This window comes from Callithrix jacchus, chromosome 2 (assembly GCF_049354715.1).
Source record: "Callithrix jacchus isolate 240 chromosome 2, calJac240_pri, whole genome shotgun sequence".
In the NCBI taxonomy this organism is placed as follows: Eukaryota; Metazoa; Chordata; class Mammalia; order Primates; family Cebidae; genus Callithrix; species Callithrix jacchus.
This window is the reverse complement of record NC_133503.1, coordinates 71770636-71787020: the sequence shown is the minus strand read 5'-3', so window position 1 is coordinate 71787020 and position 16385 is coordinate 71770636. Positions and strand designations below refer to the sequence as shown.

The 16385-nt window shown below is 53.4% G+C and overlaps 1 protein-coding gene across 12 annotated transcripts in view; it reads right to left on the bottom strand.

Annotated features, from left to right (window-relative positions):
* Positions 1-16385, bottom strand: part of TBC1D9B (TBC1 domain family member 9B) — a 49870-nt gene continuing 33485 nt past the window's right edge. For 4 of the 12 annotated variants that reach the window (XM_035290742.3, XM_078364751.1, XM_035290736.2 and 1 more), the window contains exons 11-22: positions 13502-13619; positions 12505-12790; positions 10737-10866; positions 10533-10631; positions 9537-9605; positions 8401-8641; positions 7940-8005; positions 5725-5796; positions 5392-5442; positions 3782-3844; positions 3172-3278; positions 1-2052 (exon numbers count right to left, since the gene is read on the bottom strand). In XM_035290742.3, coding sequence (XP_035146633.1) covers positions 1372-2052; positions 3172-3278; positions 3782-3844; positions 5392-5442; positions 5725-5796; positions 7940-8005; positions 8401-8641; positions 9537-9605; positions 10533-10631; positions 10737-10866; positions 12505-12790; positions 13502-13619 — 1983 coding nt within the window. In that variant the 3' untranslated portion in view covers positions 1-1371. Of the gene's footprint in view, positions 2799-3171; positions 3279-3781; positions 3845-5391; positions 5443-5724; positions 5797-7939; positions 8006-8400; positions 8642-9536; positions 9606-10532; positions 10632-10736; positions 10867-12504; positions 12791-13501; positions 13620-16385 lie in introns of all 12 variants that reach the window. The other 8 variants (XM_078364749.1, XM_035290737.2, XM_035290741.2 and 5 more) reach the window with 5 other exon arrangements.

The window sequence follows — 16385 nt, the reverse complement described above, 5'->3', positions numbered from 1 at the left end:
TTTACAACTTTCATTACAGTATAACTGTTACATTTTATTATTATTGTTAAGTCTCTTAAGATGCCAAATTCATAAACTTAATCACAGGTATGTATGTATAGGAAAAAATACGTTTAGGGTTTGTTATTATCTGCGGTTTTAGATATCCACTGGGGGCCCTGGAACGTATCCCCCATGGATAAGGGGGAAATTGCTGTATCGTTTAGTAGAAGCAAGAGCAGTCCCATGTGGGGGTGAACACTGGACACTGGTCAGTTTCAGCTCCTGCTGCAAAGTGAGGGGATCCTTGTGGCTCAGCCCCAGAGCCCCTTCTGGTCACCTGTGGCTCCAGTCTGCTTCTTGAACCCAAGGGCAGACACTTGCTGCAGCCTAGGCCTGAGAATGCACTTCCTTCACCAGGACCCATAACCCCTGCCCATGAAGACCTGTGGAGGTCAGGGCATCCCCTAATGCAGGTTGGTCAGGACCTGCCCAGCCTGCATTAGCACCTTCTGCTTCTCCATCCAACCTGGCAGGCCTTGTACTCTTCCACCCCCTGTGGAGGACTAAGTGTCTTGAACTTCCAGAACACAGCCTGGGCCCCACACTTAGCCTGGGGAGAAGTTGGGAGGCCTAAGCAGTGGTTGGGGGCCACAGCAAGGCACTGCACACAGTGTGGGTTTTCTTTCAGGGACTTATTAAGGCATTGAGCACAGTGTAATTTCTAGCCAACTGAAATGAATTCAAGGAAATATATCAGGACCTGAGGGATGTGCTTTCAGTTACTGGAAAGGATGATGAGCTGAGTGTGTGTATAGCCATGCCTGTGTACAGCCACGCCTGTGTGCGGTGCCCACCCTGTGCAATAATGTTCTGCTCATGTTCCTGTCAGGAGGTTCAGGCTCCTGGAGAGCACCTGAGGGTTCCATCACTTTGGTGCCCAACACACACATGCCCCCCATCTGGTGCCACGAGGCAGAAATGACCTCTGTACCATACAGCTGCAGGAGAGCATCCCATGGATGGAGGGACTCAGCTGGCCTGGCCACAGTGCAGGGCACAGGGGTATGAGGCAAGCAAGGGCAGATCTGAGAGCCTCTAACACTAGGCAGGTGCAGCTGGTGCAAGGCAGGCTCCCACCGGGTTTAAGGACAGTGGGAGCCACAGCCTCTTCCTGGGCCCAGAAGCAGCCAGTGCCAGGAGATGCAGGCCCAGGGAATCTGTCTAAGGCAGCTGGGTCTGCACCAGCCTCCTTTCCAGTCACACACTCACTGCTCCTGGGAGAGCAGGAAGGGCACGCCTTTAAAGAGAAACTGATAAGGGAGGAAGGGCAGGAGGAGATGAGGCCAGCCCACTGATAACACTTCAGGCCAAGCCTCACAGCTGCAGGCATCAGCCAGAAACTCCAGGCTGCTCATGGTCACTGGCAGTGCTGAACTGTCTCTCCACTTTCTTTTGGTCCTTTATCTTGAGTGCAATGTCCACTCTCTTCTCAAAGAAGTTCACCAGCACAGACTCCGTCAGGATGGAGGCCAGGATCTGCTCGAAGGAGATGCACCAGTCAGTGTCAACGGTGCCCCCAGTGCGTACTGTGGGACTGCAGGCCTCCCCGCCCACCAGCACTGTGTCATCCGCGAGGTCTTCACATTGCAGGGAGCCTGTGCTGACTACTGAGTATGAGGACATGGACATGTCATCTTTGGTTTCATCATCAGACAGTGGCTGGGAGGGTGAGCCCTCTCCCTCGCCGCTGCCTGCCTCCACCACCACCTGGCTCTCATGTGGGACTTTCCCGAGGTGCATGTGTCCACCTGCTTTGGCTTGGGGGTCTCCTGCAGCTGGGGGCTGATGCTCCCTGGCTGTATCCTGATGGGGTTCAGGTGCTGGTGGCTCGTCCTCCTCAGTGGCACAGTCCCTGGGCTTCCTGACTGTGCGGGCTGAGAACTTCTTCCCCACCTCTCCGATGCGCAGCAGGAGGCTGGCCACTGTGGCGATGGCATGGTACAGGTCCTGCTCCATGGGGTCTTCACTGAACATGTTGTAAAGCGTCTTGCACAGCTCAATGAACTGCTCCTTTTAAGGAGAAAAACAGAACAGGGAGATGGTAAAAGACCAGTCAGAAGGGGTCCATATTAGCCAAACTGATGACTTGGGCCAGCCTAAGGATGTTGGCTGCCATCTTGTTAATCATCTCTATGAGCCTCATCAGTCCCATTTCACAAGATCAGGACACAGGCTCAGAGAGGGAGAGTGGCTCAACTAAGGCCACATAGCTCTTCAAAAGGCTTTCCTCTCCAGCTGCCTTTCTCTCGGCACATAGAGTATGCCAGTCTGACCTGGAGCCTCCTTGTTTCTACGTCTGTTCCATTTGCAGAGGGAGATGGAATTCTACCATGACTCTAAACCCAGTCACTACAAAGACTTCTCGTTGGCTTTTTACATTTTTAATCAGAAGCAACCTCAACTCAGTCCTTGAATGAAGCTCTTTAGAAGGTGACGGTGAGGAGAGTACAGCCAGGTCAGCTGAGAAGGGAGCTCCTGAGGAGGGTGGGTGCTAGGTCCTTAAGCCACACATCTAGGCCCCCCGGCCTAAGAACGAGAAGACTCCTCATTGCATGTAGTGCCCTCTCTCCAGGCCTGCAGGGTGAGTGCTCAGATTGCAGAGTCCCCTACTGAACACAGCCAGGTGGTGGATCTGGCCCAAGAGCCATGGTCAAGCTGGTGCTCCAGACTTGCCTTTGGCTGAACATTTGCAGTTTGAAGCTGGGGTCTCCCATTTTTTGGCTGTGAGACCCTTGGAAAGACACCATGCTCCTGACCTGCAAGACCAGTGAACGAAGAGTGGGCTGTGGAGGGGCTGTGTGTGCAGAGCCCTGGGCAGGGCTGGGAGGGTGCAGGGTGTGGAACACATTCTTGTCAAAGGTAGCCTATGAGCCCCTGGCTCCTGATTTGTGGACACTCAGTCTGGGCAGTGGCACCATGGAAACACACCCCTATACAAGGCCCTGGAGCAATTGGTTTCTTGTCTTTCTGGAATCATCACTGACTGGCAATCAGGACTAAGCGGCTCTAGAGGCAGGGAGGAGCCTTCCCACCCTCAGGAGATGCTGCAGTGTGGGTGCTCTGATATTAGGGACCAGCCTTGGCCAGAGCTCTCCAGAAATGTCCACTGTAGGCTCCCATGGAGCCTACCTGGTTCATCTTGGGAAGATCCTTAATCGTCTCCTTCTGAACCTCTTTCTCCTTGGCCCACATTCGAAGGTAGTGCCGATAGTCTGGAGAGCTGGTCCCCTTCTCCTCTGCGGGTTAGGAGGAGAGAGATTAATCTTTGTCATGTGAGAGAGAGGGCTGGGGGCTGACAGCAGGGAGAGGAGGGGTTGGGTGTTTTCTGGCATGGAGTTACCAGGGCCCTAATACAAAACACCCTGTTGTTTGGGAAGGTGGTCATGGGAAAACAACCCAGAATAGCCACAGATTTCCTCTAAATTGCTGAAGTGATTGGAGCTATGCTGATGACAATGGATCCACACTATCTTCCTTCAGATGGAGTCAGAGGGCATCTGGAGAGAAGCTGGCAAGAGGGGGCTGGCTGAGCAGCACCAGTGTGGCTGGTGGAGAGCGCAAAGCCTCCTGTGGCTGCTGACGAGTAGCTGTGCATCCAGAGGCCTGCTTCCTGATGGGGGCTTGCATCTGCCATCTCCCAGGGTAGGGGGCTCTCTGATAGTGACTGGGCAAGAGACCAGCAAGGAAGGGTGTCCCAATGCTGGGATCTCTAAGAACAACAGCAGAGAATGGCCTGTACCTCCTCTCTTTTCCTGGACATCCTCACTTCCACTTCCTTCTTGCTCTTCCTGCGGTACTGCTTCTGGACAAATGGAAAAATAAACAGAACATGAAGAACATTCTGCTGTTGGGACTGCAAGCTCCTGGGGTCCTTAAGAGATGTAGTCTGTGTTTCTGTAGAGCCAGATCCAGGCCAGGCCCTGGGAGGCAGGTCCCCCATGCCATGCCTCCTGCCTGGCCCACCTGGCCCTGCCCTATGGCACCACAGCAAGGGCCTGAGCATTCCCTCACTTGGTCATATTAAAATAAAAGCCGCCAAACCCTCACTTCCTCTTTTTCAAATGAATGCAAGTCTCAACATGCTGATTTTGAAGTGAATGATGATTCAGGCTACAGATAAGTCTGAGGACTAACGAATTCTGTAATTCCTGCTAGAACTGGGGGGAATCCTAATGACCAATTCCACCAGCACCTGCTGTGCTAGTTGCTGAGAGGTTGTCTGTGCCTAGATCCCGTGCTCAGCATAGTGTTTCGGGGAGGACTGCATTTGCTGGAGCTGGCGCACGCTATACTCCCTGCATAGGAACAGGCACCTGGGGAGAAGCAGTCGACCAGCTTTCCTGGAACTGTTCCCCAAGGCAGTGTGGCCGGTGGGGGGACCTCAGGCAGGTCGGGGGACCTCAGGCAGGTAGGCAGCACCTCAGTTCTGAGCTGCCCTTGCTGGCTGTTTGATGGCATTGAAGGGTACCCCTCTCTGGGCTCAGGCATCTCACCTTGGAATGGAGGCCCTGCCTTCTGGGGGCTGTGTACGGTCTGAGGCCAGGGCTCTGCACCACCAGCCACTCTCAGCAGCATGAGGGACAAGCCTGGAGCGGCCTGCTGGTTCCACATACAACAGAAGGTGCACCTGTTTCTCTACTTTCTGTCCTTGAAATTAAGGTCCTCAAGCTTAAGTCAGCCTCTGCCACTGTCACCAGGACTGCCATGGGCATCTTGGTACACACTATATTTTTCTCTTGAGTCAGTTCCCTGGTGTGCATTATCCCCCATGTGAAATCACCAGGTGGCATTATGGTTGGTTTTGCAAGTGTTTTGCATGTCACCAGTTCGACTGCCAAAGCCCAGGGCCTAGAATGCTCCCATCACCTTGGATCAGATGCTCCCAACAGGCTTTAAACATAGCATAGCAGTGAGTTCTAACAGGCACTCAACATGCATGTTGTTCCTTAACAAAAAAGTGATGTGGAACATGAAGATTTTTCCAAGGAAAGCATCCAGTATTCCTTCCAGCCTCCACTTGGCCACGCTCTGTCTGTCACATGCTCAATGATAGCATTTTGTATTTCTTTCCTACTCAAATGAAGACAGAATACCTCTAACATGTGGCTGAGGAGGTGGTGCCTTGGGCCTGCTCCGCGCCTAATATGCTGGGGGCCTTATTTACTGCCCACCCACAGCAGACACAGAGGCGGTGCAGAGAAGTGGCTCGGTTCTGGGTCCTTCTCAGGACTTATCCCCAGAGGATGAAGTCCCAGAGGGGTCCCTGGGACAAAGAGCTTCCAGGCTTCCTGACAGTGCAGGAGAGTGTTAGGAGGTACACGGGGGTGCCCCTGCCTTCTGGGGACTGACCTTGAGCCTCCCAGGGCAGGAAAAGATCCAGATCTGAGGCCAGAGGAGATGCTGGAAGGGACGGCAGAGGAGAGGCAGAGGGGCAGAGGTGGGGAGGAGTCAAGGTCCAGAGAGACAGAGACATAAGAGAAACAGGAGTGAGGACATCCACAGGGGGTGGCCCCAGTCCCAGTTAGTGTGGCAGGGCCCAGCCCATGGTCCCCTGCGGAGCACCCAATGCGGCCTGCTCCCAGAGCCTAGATGGGCTGCTGGCCACTGCCCAAGCCCTGCAGGAAGGCTATGGTGGCCATAGGGTGCTGGCTGGGCATGTCAAGTGTTCCAGTGGCCACTCACCTTCTGAGGAGCTGTTCTCTGTGAAATAATGGGCTGCTTCCAGGGCTGACTCAGCTTCCTCTGGGCTCAGAGCTGTGCTCGGAGAGAGACAGAGTGAGGGCAGGAGGAAACAAGGAGATCCCCTCAGAGCAAGTCCCCTCCAGCCCTGGGCAGAGGCTCGCTTTCCCTGCCCACAGCCTGGCCAGTCCCAGCACCCACCAATTACAATACCCAGTAATAGTTCTGATGGTGGCCAGGTGCGGTGGCTCAGACAGACCTGTAATCCCAGGACTTTGGGAGTCCGAAATGGGTGAATCATGAGGTCAGGCATTTGAGACCAGCCTGGCCAACATACTGAAACCCCATCTCTACTAAAAATACAAAAAATTAGTTGGGCATGGTGGTGGACACCTGTAGTCCCAGCTACTCAGGAGACTGAGGCAGGAGAATCCCTTGAACCTGGAAGGCAGAGGTTGCAGTGAGCTGAGACTGTACCACTGCACTCTAATGCAGGGAACAGTGCCAGACTCCTTCTCAAAAAAATAGTTTTGATGGTGACAGTTCTGGTTGTTACTTTCCTTTTTTTTTTTTTGAAATGGAGTCTCACTTTATTGCTCAGGCTGGAGTGCAGCTGCATGATCTCAGTTCACTACAATTCCACCTCTCGGGTTCAAGGGATTCTCCTGCCTCAACCTCCTGAGTAGCTGGGATTATAGGCATGTGCTAAAACACCTGGCTAAGTTTGTATTTTTAGTAGAGACGGGGTTTCTCCATGTTGGTCAGGCTGTTCTCGAACTCCTGACTTCAGGTGATTCACCACCTCGACCTCCTAAAATGCTGGGATTACAGGCATGAGCCACTGTGCCCGGCCTTAATTTTTATATTTTTAGTAGAGATGCATTTCACTATGTTGGCCAGGCTGGTCTCGAACTCCTGATCTCAAGTGATTTGCCTGGCTCAACCTCCTAAAGTGCTGGCATTATAGGTGTGAGTCACTGCACTCAGCCACTTTCCTTTTACATTGTTTTTGAAAAGGAAATACATATCCCAGGTAAAAATCCAATCAACACAATCAGCAGTCGAGTGAACAGCAGCTGCCCTCCTGCCCCAATGATCATCTGGCCGGTGGACCCTTTGAGAGTGGTTCATGCTCCTATGGGCACGCAGGGAGAGACCAGCCATGCACAGGCAACTTGCTGCTCTCCCTTTGGGGTAGCTCAGAGGTTATGCTACATCATGTATGCTGGCCTGCCTCATTCTGTGCAGTCTTTGCTGGAGGTCACCAAGCAGTACCCAGGGTTGTGGATCACATGGTCCTGGGTGAGTGTGGCACGGCATGGGCTGCAGCCCACCAGAGCCCGTGTTCTCTGTGTCTGGACATGGCACAGCGGGCTGAGGGACTCAGGAGTGTCAAGGTAGCCCTGCATGCTCTCAACCCTGGGACCCACGCCCAGTGGAGTCTGTCCCACCAGGGCCTCTCTGGTGAGCCAGTCACAAGTGAGAACAGCTATGTCAAGAGCCTTTTAGCTCTGGAGGCACAGAACAATGGGCTGCAAGCTTTACAAATCACAGGGTGGGTTCTGAGGGAAGCTGTTGACCTCAGATTTCAAGCAACGGCAGTGACCTGGGGCAGATCCACTCCCAGAGCAGAGCACCCGGCCCATGATATCCACTTGCCCAAGCCTTTGTTTCCTTCTGTGATGATGGAGAAGACCCCCTCCTTGGAGCACTGTCCAAGGAGCCACCCATGTGAGCCCTCCCCCTGCAGAGACAGCCTGTCGACACTGCAGCCCCATTAGGCTCCAGCACTACAGAGAGGCCAGAGAGAAGTGGTCCCTCATGGCCATGTGACAGGATTCTCTAGCTGAACCTCTGGGAATAAACCCTTAAGAAACTTGACCAATTAATGCAGGTGGTTCCAGTTCCAACCCTGAAGCTCCATTAGTGTCCCACCTCGTGGTTTTTGGGTCCAGCTGCCTGCTTGGTGGGTGTTCTGTTCCCAGTGGTGCCTAGTCACCCACGGGATTCTCCTCCATGTCCCTTCCCAGGCCAAGGCCCTGGTCTCAGATCTTTGCCAGGTGCTCCAGCTCCCTCCCTCTCCTCCAATGTGAACCTCCGGCCTGCAGAGCCCCTGTGCCCCCTCAAGACCCCATAGTCCCACAGAGGCCTGTCCTCTGCAGCTGAACTTCTGGACAAGTGGGAGACAATGGCTGGGGAGTGCGAAGGAGGTTCTCACCTGGGGGAAGGTGTAGCTTGTAGAGCACCTTGAGTTTCTCTGTCAGGTCCCCGTGGTACATCCCGCCTGTGGAGGCCAGGGAGGGGGCTGGCAAGATGGCTGCAGAGCCCCTTGCAGGGGGTCTGAATGGGACCCTCTTCACTGCCTGACTCCCCGCTGGAGAGTTCAGGGGGTGTCTCCCTCTTGTCTCCCTGGCACCCTGCTGGGAAGGCTCAGCCCTTCCCTGGGGCTGGCAGACCAGCTTCTAGCAGCCCCAGACTGCATGTGTCAGGGGGCAAGGCTCCTGCTGGACCCCAGCTTAGCCCCCGTGGGTAAACTGTTATTCCTGAATCTAGGGCCAGAGGCTCAAGCTGCCTCCTGCTTGCTGTAGTAGGGACAGACTGGAGATGCCGGCATTTGGAAGGCTTCCTGGGAAAGGGTGTGGGAGGGTCAGGCCCCTGGTAGGCCCTGCAGGCACTCACTCATCCCCATCACGAACTCCTTGAAGTTGATCAGCAAGTCCTTGTTTTTGTCTAGGAGCCGGAACATGCGCCCTGCCAGCACTGGTGTGTGAGAGCCGCAGGCCCAGGGCGTCAGACTGGCAAAGAGTTCCTGGAACTGGCTGGCATCGATCCGGTACTGCTCTAGGTAGGGCAGGCTGGGGTCCCGACGGCTGGCCACCATGCGGCTGTACCCCCAGTACTGGCTAGCCAGGTGTTTGGCCTGCGGGAGATGGTCTGGTGAGACAGCCCAGCCACTAAGCCTGAGGGTTGAGGGCACCTCTAGGCTGATGTGCATTCACCCTCCCTCTCTGTCCAACCCTGCAGAGCTCTAGGGTGATGAGCACTGGCCAGAAACTGCAGCACCTCCCAAAAGCTCTCAGGGTATCATCAGCCCCTTGTAACAGATGGGGAGAGGGTTGGCTGAGAAACAGAGCCCTCGGCAGCCTGCAGGGGGCAGAGCTGGTCTGCTGGCCCCAGAAAAGGTCTGAGCCTTCCAGGCAGGGCTCCAGGGAAACAAGAGGCCTGAGGCTTTCTCTCCTATCACTTCTCTAGGAGGCAGGCAGAGCTGGCTCAAGTGTTTTGACACTAGGGTCACAGCGCAGCGGCCACCTTGAGCATTGAACCTGATGCAGCTGGAGAGGTGGATGGGAACTGGCAACAAGAACAGAAAGGTGGTCATTCCTACCATCAAGCCTGGGTCTTTTGCTAAAACCACATGAAAAATTCTCTTTGCACTGGGGTTGAGAAGAGAGTGTGGCCCTGGAGCTGTGATGACAGTCCTGCCATGGTGTAGGAAGAGCAGTGCAGAGGACATCAGAGGTCGGGGAGCCTAAGGACACATTTGAACACTGGGATCCAGCCATGTCTAAAGCTGTGCATTGCTGGACTTTTCAGTTACAAGGGCAATGCATTCCTTCTTCTGTGTAAATGACTTAAGTGGATTTTCTTCCATTTAAGAGGTCCTGCCTAAACTCCAAGAAGGATGTGATTGTACCACGAGATTCAGGGTAACTGCATCTGAGGATGCACTTGGGGGGATACACTTAAATCTGTTTATTTTCTGGCAGGAAGCTAGGACGCTAGGAAGGGGTCCTGCCCTGGCTCTGGGCTGTCACCTTAAACACCATGTAAAGGTCCTCCAACTCTTCAATTGAGAAACCGATGTCCACAGGTATAGCTCGGACCTAGATGGAAGGAGAAACAGGTGTATGGCTGGATCGCAAGCTCCTGCCACAGAAGTACAGCACTCTGTGAGAGCACCCTCAGCGGACAAGAGCAAGGGTGTGAAGCATCCTCTCAGTGGCCCAGCACTTGAGGGCAGACCCTTCAGGAGAGGCCAAGGCCACAGCCTATCCCTGGCCCCCCACCCACCAGTCAGCTCGCACTCCTGGGCTCCTTCCCAGGATGGGCTTGGGGGAGTCTTTCTCTCAATGCGCAGTTGAGGTTGCAGGGTGAGGGATGCTCATTTAGCTCCTGTCATCTGAATCTCTGCAGAGACCCTGGTGCCAACTCTGTGGAAAGAGCCCTAGATCCTGCAAGCCGACACTCCTTTGCTTTAATTGGCCGAAGCAGTCAGTCTCTGGTGCTGTGAACCAATGTCATCACAGTGTCCTCCCGGCAGGAGGGTTGGGAACGTAGAAACAATGGAAGAAGTCCCTAGCTTTGGGGGCAGAGACCATCAACAGGTCTTGCAGCACAGGGTGGCAGGGAGGGCCTGGCCCCTCCAGAGACGTGGACAGAAGCTTGTGGCAGAGACATGGTGTCTGGGGTGTGTGGAGGGTGGTGGCATGTTGTTGCCCAGGAGTGGGGCAGGGAACACATGGAACAGCCAGTTGGGGGAAGGCTCGGCCCAGAGGGCATGTGGCCTTCAGGTTGGAAGCCCTCTGAGAAGCTTCGAGGTTACTCACCCACCAGCAGAGAAAAGTAACTGGGACCTCTCCCCACCTTCTCATCTACACCTCTGTATCCCAGTCCCATGAATCCTACCAGGACGTACATACCAAGGCAGTATAGTAGACTCGTTGTGGGGAGCCCTGCACCCACCCTGCTCTGTGGAGAGGGCACCACTGCCCCCAGGCCCAGCCCCCGTCCAGCCCCACTGGCACCCATACCACACTCCTCTTGGCCGTGTCCTCCAAGGACTGGATCACTTTCAGCCTCTGTTTAAACCGCATCTGCTCAATGTCTTCGGCCCTCAGGCTGCTGAATTTCTACAGGCAGAGGTGACTTTGTGAGATGATGTCACCTGCCCGTAGCCACCCAACCCACATACCAGATGGAGCAGGCTGGCCAAACTAGCCCCACTGATTGCTGACCTCATAGGACACTTTCAGGAGCTCAAAGATGTCCACCTCTACAGGGGGGTCATCTCCGCTGGTCAGCAAGGCGTGGAGGTGTGGGATAGGAGGAGAGACACTCTGCTTATTGACCACATTATCCAGGTATCTGCAAAGGGCAGGGGACAACAGTCCAGACCACGCACAGGCAAAGGGAGCCTCGTTCCCACAGCTGAGTGATGCAGAGGGACCCAGTCTTCACAATTCTCCTAACAAGAAGCATGCTGAGGACTGGGCACCCTCCAGGAGGGCAGAGGTGTGCTCCACCAGGGCCCCCAGCAAGTTGGAGCTCTACAGGGCAGTGCCCCCCACAAGGCCTGAGCACTAACTCTGAGGATGCTGGGCTGTTTTCTGGGGCCGGGGGAGGAGGGGGTGGCAGGAGTGTCCCTTGAGCAGGAACCCTTTATAACTCCAGACCCTACCCAGATAGAAGGATGACCAGCTTCCTCACTTTGGCAGGGCCCTGGGGATGCGGGACCTTCCCACCTTGGCCAAGAAGAATCAAAGGTTAAGTCACAGGAGAAAGTCTGGGGGAAGGGGGGTGGGAAGGCCTGCTGCAGCCCAGGGAATCAGCTTCTCCAGGGACACAGTCCTGGGGATGGAGCCCTACCTGGGTCAGTTGACCTAGCCTCACCAGAGCTCATGGCCTCTCTGAGCTGAGCCTGACACTCAGGTGGGAGGAGGTAGCTGATTCCCTATGCCTATGACCCTGGTCCTATCCCCAGTCAGACCCCTGCTCTGGAGGAGGCCCGATCTGCCTGTTGTAGGAAGGGGCAGCCAAACCAACCACAGACTCCAGCCGCAGGCTGAGTGTCTTGACATAAGCGTGGGCCAAAAGCTACTATGGTCCACAGTAGGGAGGGGACAACTCTGCTGGATCTATAGGGATCCAGACATCACCTGGCCTGGCCACATGCAGGTGGCAGCGTTTCCAGGCTGTTCCTGGAGGGTGGGAGCATTCCAGGCTAGGCAAATAAGCTATGTAGGAGGGTGGGATTCCACAGAGCTCTGGGCCTGGCAGAGTGTAGCCAGGAGGGGCCAGGGCTTGAAGGCCAGGCTCGGGTCTCAGACAGTGCCTTTGTACAGAGGACCCAGCGGAGGGGCAGGGCCAGGTTTCATAAGAGTCCTATGGGATGCAGGCAGGTGAAAGACCTTAAACGGGAACCCCAGAGAAAGGGCATGGTAGGCTTGGGCTGCACCACGGTAGGCCAGGGGCTGGATTCCAGACGGAATCTGCAAGGGATGGGATGTGGGGACTAAGGAAGCGGTGGAGGGGCTGGGATGATGCCGGGCCTTTGGAGTGACTAGCTGGACATCACCAGCGAGCCCAGGGCAGGCCTACTCCCTTCAGGGCATGGGAGCTGCAATGCAGCTCAGCTTGGAGAGGTATGATGGGGAACACCTGGTAGACATAAGAAAAGCCCAGTTGTGCCACCAACTGGAATTGTGGTCACTGGATCTGTGGTCACTGCTTCCTCTGGGAGCATCCCTACCCCCATTTGAGCGGCGGCTATTCAGCCAGAACGCTCTACCTGCAGCACCTGCTTTACTCCTCCCAGCACCTATCACTGAGTGCTGCTTCATTTCCCATTAGAAAGGAGCCGGCTCCTGACCCAGAGCACCTCTGGGTCCAGCCGTGGCCTAGCACTTGGTGGGCACAGTCACTGCATGCTGACTGGACAGTGCCCAGGGCTGGTGAGAGGCTCTGCTGTGAGCCTCTGGCAGGAGAAGAAGCCCAGCATGTCACCTGCCCAGCACAGTCATGGCCTCGCCCTCGTCGCTGCAGCCCAGCAGCTGCTCCATGTTGGCGTCCAGGATGGCCAAGGCCACCTGCAGTATCACCTTGATGCCCTCATAGAAGAAACAGTCGACAATAACCACAGCACTCTCGAAGGGCATGACACTGAGGAAGAGGGTCAGGAACCAGGACAGCGAGATGCTGGAGATCACCCCCAGGTCCTGCATCTTCTCTGAGAGCTGTGGCAGGAAGTCTCTTGTGAGCTCTTCGAAGATGCCTTGGTCCACTAGGGCTCCTGCGGGCAGGATGAGCAAGGCTGAAGGTGAGCCCATCCCATGGCCTGAAGCCCACCAGCCCTGGCCATTCCAGCCCTGCCAGCTCTTCAGTGAGGGCTGAAGGGGACTTGGAATGCCAGGAAAAAACAAGGACGAGAAAACCCTTCAAGTCTTCTCTCTATAGCTCCCAAACCACTGGGTGAAATAACTGTTTCTTCCACTACATTTGAAATTTATTTTGGGAAAATACTGATTTCTCCCTAAGGCATGAGAGGTAAACAGTGGTTGTGTGTCCAGTTCTGATGACTGTGAACAGATGCAACTCTGAAGGACCCCAAGAGTGGCAACTCCAAACACCGGATGGCAGGGGAAGGACAGGATAACACACTTAAATATGAACTTGATTAAATACTCTTGCAAGTCCATTTCCATTTAATAACAGATTTTACTGGATGTGACTTCAGTAAAGTTGAGCATCAGGTTACATGGGGGATATACACTCTCTAGTTTTGATGTTTGAAATTTTCTATAATCAAAAAGTTGACAGAAAGTTAGATAGATGGGAATTTGGGCTCCGAGGGGACTTTTATAAACCACCAAATATGTAATACTACCCTCTAATTCCTAGGGTACCCATGTGAAGCCTGGAGCTTGGCCTGGGAAGGGCTGCCACCCTCATGGAACCACCAGACACCTGGAGACTCAGGAAAAGCAGCACCCGGGACACTCACCCACCACCCTGGTGTTGTAGTAGTCGGGCAGCATGCGCTCGCACAGGGCCACCAGGAGCCAGAAGGCCTCCTCCTCGCTGCCATAGAGCAAGAGCACTGAGGTCACGATGTTCATTGCCTGCCGGACACAGAGACAGCCGGTGAAGGCTTGCACTGCTGACCAGCAAATAAAACTGTCTCTCCCCACCCTTCCCAGCTACCGCCTCCCTGCAAGGGCCCACATGATCTCTTCTTTTTGTTGTTGTTGTTATTATTCATTTATTTTTGATATGGAGTTTTGCTCTTGTCACTGGGGCTGAAGTACAGTGGCATTATCTCGGCTCACTGCAACCTCCACTTCCCAGGTTTGTTATTCTCCTGCCTCAGTCTCCTGAATAGCTGGGATTACAGGTGCCTGCCACCACACCTGGCTAATTTTTTGTACTTTTAGTCGAGATGGGTTTTGCCATGTTGGCCAGGCTGGTCTCAAGCTCCTGACATCAGGTGATCCACCCGCCTTGGCCTCCCAAAGTGCTGGGATTACAGGCATGGGATTACAGCCATTGTTATTTTTATTTTTCAGTTTCTCATGGTGAAGATTAATGGCTTCTTCCACAAGCAAGTCTGCCTCCTTAGGAGGGTTGGGCACTGGTAATGAGAAACTGCCTCTGCCCAATTCTGGGAAATTCAAAAGGCAATCTGTAGGAAATAGATTTAACAGAGTCAACCAGCACCTTCAAACTGGGTCAGAAGGTACTGGGAAACCAGAGAAGGTGGATATGAACACATCACACTTCTGTGGAGCAGTGTCTAGTGTTGGAGGTGGGATGCCTGACCAAGTTGATGTGGAGGGGAGCCAGATGGCCAGAGCCCCACACCAAGGCCACTCACTTGGCACAGAACTAGGACCACACACAGCCCTAGCTGCTAACAAGACTTTTAAGGCAAACAGACAGCCATCTGACTTGGCCAGAAAAATGCCTAGTTTTAAAATCAAAAGCTGCCAGGAATGCTAACCTAAAGCATAATTAGACACCTTCATGCCCATCACTGTAAGAGCAACAATAACAGAATATAGCAAGTGTTGATGAGATGCGGAGAAATTGAAACCCTTGTGAATTGCTGGTGGGAATATAAAATGATGCAGCTGCTGGTGAAGGAGTATGGAATTCCTAAAAAAATTAAAAATAGGCCAGGGCACAGTGGCTCACACCTTGTAAGTCCAGCACTTTAGGAGGAGGGCAGATCACTTGAGTTCAGGAGTTCAAGGCCAGCCTGCGCCCCCCGAGTGAGACCCTACCTCTACAAAAATAGCTAGGTGTGGTGCTGTGCACCTGTAGTCCAAGCAACTCAGGAGGCTGAGGTGGGAGGATCAGTCGAACTCAGTAGGTGGAGGCTGCAGTGAGCCAGGATCATGCCACTGAGCTCCAGTGTGGGCAACAGAAGGAGATCCTGTCTCAAAAAAAAAAAAAGGCCAGACATGGCGGCTGGTGGCTTATGCCTGTAATCCCAGCACTTTGAGAGGTTGAGGCAGAAAGATCACTTCAGCCTAGGAGTTTGAGGCCAGCTTGGACAAAAGTGAGACTCCATCTCTAAAAAAAAAAACTTAGCCGGGTGTGGTGGCACATGCCTGTAGTCCCAGCTACTTGGGAGGCTAAGGCAGGAGGATCCCTTGGTCCCAGGAGCTTGACACCAGCCTGGACAACATAGCGAGACCCCATCTCTAAAAAAATAAAATAAATAAAATAAATTAAAAATAGAAATACTAGCCAGGTGCGGTGGCTCATGCCTATAATCCCAGCACTTTGGGAGGCAAGGCAGGTTGATCACCTAAGGTCAGGAGTTCAAGACCAGCCTGGCTAACATGGCGAAATCCCATCTCTACTAAAAATAGAAAACATTAGCCAGGTGTGGTGGCACATGCCTATAATCCTAGCTATTCAGGAGGCTGAGGCAGGAGAATCACTTGAACCCAGGAGGTGGAGACTGCAGTGAGCCAAGATTGCACCACTGCACTCCAGCCCGGGCAACAAGAGTGAGATTCCATCTCAAAAAAAAGGAAAAGAAAATGTGTTCTATACATACAATAGCATATGATTCAGCCTTAGAAAGAAAGGAAATTCTGACACATTCATATGATATGGATGACCCTTGAAGATATCACACTAAGTGAAATAACCCAGATACAGAAAGGCAAATACTGTATTATTTCACTTATATGACACACTTACAGTCGTCAAATTTATAGCAATGTAAAGTGGTTATACTTTACATAGCAACCAGACCAGTGGTTGCTAATGGTGGTTGGGGCATGTTTAATGGGCACAGAGCTTTGGTTCCGCAAGATGAAAAGAGGTCTGGAGGTAGATGGTGGTGATGGTTGCACAACAGTGAGAATGTGCTTAAAGCACTGAGCTGTATGCTTAAAAATGGTGATGATGGGACATTTTATATTATGTATACTTATTTTACCAAACACATAAAACCATCAGATGCTGCTGGGACTCAGACCAGAGTACAAAGAAGACAACTTCTATATGGAATGGGGATGAGATGAGCAATTAATACTGTTTTTAAATTCTATTTTTGGCCGGGCGCGGTGGCTCACGCCTATAATCCCAGCACTTTGGGAGGCCAAGGCGGGTGGATCACGAGGTCAAGAGATCGAGACCATCCTGGTCAACGAGATGAAACCCCATCTCTACTAAAAATACAAAAAATTAGCTGGGCGTGGTGGCGCATGCCTGTAGTCCCAGCTACTCGGGAGGCTGAGGCAGGAGAATTGCCTGAACCCAGGAGGCGGAGGTTGCGGTGAGCCGAGATCGTGCCATTGCACTCCAGTCTGGGTAACAACAGCGAAACTCCGTCTCAAAGAAAAAAAAAATTCTATTTTTTTCCTGCAGCT